Below are 5,748 nucleotides of genomic sequence, written 5' to 3'. Positions count from 1 at the left end.
AGTTTGTAAGTTGAAAATTTCGAGTGTATTTCTGACAATGTAGCTGTAGGCTGTAAATGAATATGACTTAAAACTATTTTATCACCCCTCAGGCCAGAAGTTCGCCATGATGGAGATGAAGTGCATTATCGCGCACATGCTCATAAAGTTACGCTTCCTCGAGGCGTATCCAGGATACAAACCCGAGTTAACCGGCGAACTCATCCTCAAATCCAAAAACGAGCAAGTTCTCTTGCGCGTCGAGCAGCGACACTGACATTCATACAAGGATGTCCACCCCCACCCTGGTCTGCCACGTGTACAGAACATATGATCGAGCCTTTCTGGTTTTCCTAAGTTTTCTTTATAAGCCTAATGGTCATCAAAAGATTTTTCTGTGTTTGTATACCGAAAAAAAAAGTTTGGTAGTCAATGCATATTTTTTTTTGGTCCGCCTGGGTTTTCTTTGGTTTTTCTGATGGTCTTCAGAGTTTTTTTTTAATTTTCTGGGTGGTCACCCAGTAGGGGACACCTTGTTTTAATATGATTAAGAAGAAACTCAAAAAACAATTGGATACATTTTTGAGAAGGAATCTATATTAAGTTGTATTTTTATTACCGGTACTGTGATATTTTACCCCGCCATCTGCACTGACAGCCAATGTGTGCAACTGGCGGGCAAATGCAATAAGTGCTCTACGATAGTATAACAGTGAGTTGAACACTTCAAAGTGTAAAGTTGAACACTTAAAAGTATAAAGTTAAAAATTTGAAGTGTTCAACTTCTTTACAACTTCTTGGCTGCTTATACCCAGCTTTGGACACTTTTCAGTGTTACACTTTTTCGTATGCAAATCTTTAGTCATCTTCTTTTATCATCTTTTAACATCTTAAAGTGTGACCAGAGAGTTGAACACTACCATGTGCATGTCAGTTCCACACTTTTTCTTTCAGTGTGTTCTATCTGTAAATTGAACGTATGAATTATGAACAGAAAAGATCAGTGAATGTGTACTGTTACAGAGTTGTTTGAGTTACTTTTGGAATAAACAATGCATATCCGCAAAAGGTTCTCATCCCCATCCCCTCGGCGCCACAACAGGCGCTGTGACTTCTTGTCGCGCCAAGTTTTAAGGCATGGGGTTCCCCTTGATGCTTGTTGCTCCATTGACGTGTTCCAGCGCCCTGTAGCGAGGCGAACAACTTTTTCCTCCAGAGTTAGAGAGAGAAGGGCGGCAGAATATGCCGGCCCATGTCCAACGAAGTTGGGGACCCGAGAAGCTAACTTTAAACGACGACTATATTGAGGAATATCGCAAGCGTGGCGATAAAAGGAGGTTTCCGGATTTTTGCTTGCCCGGTCCCGGTCCAGACGATGCGGCTTTCAAAGGGAAACACAACGAAACGAGTCGGCAAAGTTACTCATTTGTGGTTTAGATCGTTGATGAAAATGCATTTGGAATCAGAGAGCGAAGCCATTCTCACAGGTTAGCACAGAGGAACAACGCAACTAGGCCGGCTAGGCGATGCCATCACAGGCACCCTGACGGAAAAGCAACATGCGTATAAGAGGGCGGAGGGCGCGATAACTTGATGGACTGCGTGACGCTCGCAGACGCTTCCCGCCTGTTCGGCGACGACAGCAGATGCGGGGTGTCAAGTTAGCGATTGATTATCACCCCAAAAACAATGTTGCATAGAAAAACAAGAAAGTGGGCGCAGCTTGAACTTGGTTCCCATGGCCAAGCTCCGCCAGAGAGTAGCGCAGGACTAGGAAGGCCGCGGAGTGGCAGGAGTCGTCACTCCAGTGTCAGGCGCAGCACGCGGAGTGGTGCGCCGCACTGCCCTCCACCGCTTTCCCCCCCACCCCCTAATGCTGTCTCTCTCGCTCGCTCCAAATCCGTCTCCGTCAGCGCGCCTCGCTCGCGCCGCGGGCCGCGCGGGCCTGGAGAGGCCTGCAAACACAACTGATGCAGCGCAGCCAGGCGGAGGTGCGGCCCCGCCGCCCCCCGCCGCCCCCCGCCGCCCCCGCTCCCGGGGAAGAGTCATGGTGTAGCCAGACCGAGCCAGGCACAAAAGAAACCTGCCACGAATACACGTGTGTCGAACGGATGTCGTTATAACCCTAGTTGAAGTTGAAAGTGCAGCAGATGCATGCAGCTCGCTGCACACTAATGTGCATTCTACGAGTCCGCAGCACACTGGCTGGAGGCGTGGGGCTGGAGCCTGCCAGACCACTGCCACCGCCGCCACCACCACCAAACGGAAGACGCACCAGGCAGCCCTCCTCGTGGCCTCGGCCATGCTGGTGGTCACCCTGGCCGCCGTCATCGTGGTCCTCGGTCGGCGCGCTCGCGGCCTTGCCCCCCGCCCCCCACCTCCTGAGCGCCCCCTCTCCTGGCGCAGGGGGGCGGCTAGAGGCAGGGTGGGGGTTGGCGGCCCCAGAGCGGCGCGCCCCAGTCAGTTGCGGGCGAGGCTTGGTTGGCGTCGGGCACATCTCGACCCGCGGAGCGACCCGCGACCCGCGAGCGTGTCTCCTCCCGCTCGCGGACCTCGCGCCCGGCGCGGAGGAACCCCCCGGGTGCGCGCCACCCCGCCCCCGCAATAATCCCGCCCCCGCCGCACCCCGCCCCCGCCACGCCCCACCACACCGCCGAGCAACGCGACGCGACCGGTCGTGACTTTGTTTACCTGACTGAAGTCCCGCCAAAAGTTGCGGGCGTTTTCGGTTCACATGAACTTGAGTCGTTGGAACCCTCGTTGAAAGTGCACCAGCAGCAGGTCCGGGCGCCAGGCGCGCGCCGTCGCCGTCGCGCGAGATCCGCCAGGACGTCGAGACCCCCGACGACTCCGGCAACAGCGGGAGGTAGGGGCCGCTCGCCCAGCTGGCACGTCTGGAAAACACGACACACATTTTCAATGCACCGACGGAGCCATACCCTCCACCACGACATAGAATGCAACCCTTTTCGTACGCTTCAAAGTCACACCGTAAAATAAAAGTTCTGCAATTTAACTACTGCTTGCAACTGTCGCAGTGATTCACAAATTTAGAAACTGTAAATCGTAGGGGTAGGTGACACGTGACACATTCAAACTGTAGGATAAGAACGTTTACGAATTCCACAACAACGTCGGTTAGCTTTTTCTTTACAGTTAACTGCTCCTTCAGTGCTGTGCGCTTTAAAAAGTCCCCCTATCTCGGGCCTGTTGCCTTGCCGTCTTTCGCACCCTTGAAAGCTGAAGACTACACACGCTGTGACAACAAGGACAAGGCTCCGAGAAGACCCACCAGTGCAGCCGGCTCGAGGCGACTGCAAGCACCACCAGCAGCAGCAGCACCCTCGTGGGTCCAGGGGGTGACAGGGGCAACGCGCAGCAAAGGAAACCCGCCCGACCTTCCCACCCACTGCAAAGGAATCTCAAACAGCCCGCGACAGGCCGAAAACAAAACCAAGCAAGCGAAATCAGTTGGAAAAATCAAAATAAACCCAGTTGTGTGCCTGACAGAGGTTGGCTATGAGTCCCCGTGTAGCAGCACTGTAAAAATTCTTTGTCATGGGATTTTTTGTCACATGATTAGGTTTTTCTCGTCACCGTGACGAGAAAACCCATGATGACACCCCCTGTTCTGAAAATTAGCCATGGTGTTTTCGTCATATAGTGACAAAGAATTTTTACAGTGAGGGGCAGCGGGCTGACGTGGCTCCAGTGAGTACACCCGTGCCGTGTCGCCAGCAGATAGAGAGCTTGCGGTTCATGTGTGTGCGTGCACGTGTGTGCAAGTGTGCGTGCACGTGTGTGTGCAGTGCATGTGTTTGTGCACGTGTGTGTGTGCACGTGCGAGTGCGTACGAGTGAGTACCGCACAGTCAGCTCACGGCAAGCTGCTGAGCCCGTGAGCGTCGGGCCTAATGAACTGGGCGCCACACACGTCGCCACCCCCTGTTAAGTGGCGGCGACACGTGACACGTTCAAAAAACACTCAAAATATATCTTTGGAAACTGCTGTTAAAAAAATAATCTTTTGGTAACATCTTTGATACACAGATAACTTTGTTGGTTGACGGGAACGCTGTCGTAAATTTACGAAACCAATGTTTGTCTTGCTCTCAGCGAGAGATTTAAAGTCGATATAACGACCAAAAAAAATAAAAAATAAATAATGTCATAACGCACACTCTGACTGGTAAGCGTTATCCTGCTTTGCTAAACTTTTCCCTGTAAAACCTGCAATTCTATTTTCATCGTAAGAAAAAACTGGGAAGGGGAGAGGCAACTTACTAATAGTTATATCGACAAAAACCCCATATGGCATAGCACAGCTGCGATCCACTATGTGTAAGGGAACCTGAGTGGGATGCGTCTGCACCCACGCTACCTACATCAGGCAAACTGTCACAAAAACCTGCAAATACAACAACGGGCGGCTGCAGTTGGAAGCCTGGAAGATGGGCAGGCAACACATCCCAGGCGGCTCGCGGTTGCAATATTGCTGCCCTGAGGCTCGCGGTGCCCCCCCCCCCTCCCCCTCACGTATACACAGCTCTATACTTAGGCGAACGGCTCGCCTAGCCGCAGCACAGAGTTCTGTTTGGATTCGCTCGACTGAGTCTGGCCAGCGCGGCCGCCAACCCGGCCAGGGAGGCAAAGCGACCCGGCAAGAAACTAATGCTACTCTACGCGGCGTCAAACCGACGTCAGTAAATTAATAATGCCCCCATTAATTGTTCACCTGTAAAACTTAAATTCTTACGTCGTTCCTGAATTTATCAAATATTACACTGTGAAGAATATCGTCGTAAATTTACAACTTTTTTGTAAGCTCGAATTATAATTTAAGTTGTACATTTTACGAGAGCACCTTTTTATAATCGCGAATGCATTTTAAGTCGCTGAAAACGCAAGTGTATGAATGTCGCACGCTTGAAGGTGTGTAAATATTCATTCGTACACTTAGGGGGGGGGGGGTAAACAAGTGAATTCCTTAGGAAAAATTCACACGTTTACCCCTGTAAGTGTACGAATGGACATTCACACACTTGCGTTTCCAGTGCAGCATGTAATTTTACGATGACAAATTGTCATTTTACAACTTGCGTCAAGGAAAATTTTCCTGTAAACCTTTGAACTATTTTTCGTAGTGTTAATCATTAAAACTGTGCAAAATGTTTGAACGTTTGAGAAAAAGGGGGGAGGGGGGAATGGGGTCACATCATGAACTTACGGTAAATATCCATATGACGTTGCTACCTAGATTCGGGCCAAAACCGACTATAGCACACGATGCCGACGATTCGACATCGAACTGACGGGCACCATTTCCAGCACGGGACACGGCCACGTCGCAGGACGAGTTGTGGACGGGGGCTGCGCGGGTCAACTGAAACTACTTGGGCGAACACAGAGCGCGAGGGGTGCGGGGTCCCGGCGCCGCTCGCTTAGCGTCCAAATCAGCGTCCCTGGCGGCGCCCTCCTGGCCGGAGCGAGTCTGTTTGCGCCCGCGGGGCACAAGCGGTGCGGGTGCGGACCGCAACGCTCACCCGCACTCAATTAAGCACCAAACCAATACATACCAACCACCGCTTCGTTTACACGGCGCGCAAACACAATTAATGAAACCCCGAAAAGAAAACCGGAAAAATTAATGAGGAAAATAAAATTCAGGCGCGCCGTCGCGCCCTTTCTGTCGGACCTTAGCGAGCGCACCAATCCCGTGCGATGAGTTTGGCTTGCGCTCCCTCTATAATGACAGCACGTCTGTGACCCC

General features: G+C 51.6%; 1 protein-coding gene across 1 annotated transcript in view; it reads left to right on the top strand.

Moving 5' to 3' along the window:
- Nucleotides 1-256, top strand: part of LOC113208520 (cytochrome P450 4c3-like) — a 20,813-nt gene extending 20,557 nt beyond the window's left edge. Inside the window, exon 6 of the mRNA XM_052271402.1 lies at nucleotides 50-256. Within this exon, the coding sequence (XP_052127362.1) occupies nucleotides 50-256 (207 nt within the window). The remainder of the gene's footprint in view (nucleotides 1-49) is intronic.
- Nucleotides 257-5,748: the final 5,492 nt, after the last annotated feature.

The sequence above is a fragment of the Frankliniella occidentalis genome, unplaced genomic scaffold (assembly GCF_000697945.3).
Source record: "Frankliniella occidentalis isolate FOCC.00 unplaced genomic scaffold, Focc_3.1 Scaffold160, whole genome shotgun sequence".
In the NCBI taxonomy this organism is placed as follows: domain Eukaryota; kingdom Metazoa; phylum Arthropoda; class Insecta; order Thysanoptera; family Thripidae; genus Frankliniella; species Frankliniella occidentalis.
This window is presented reverse-complemented; position numbering and strand designations above follow the sequence as displayed.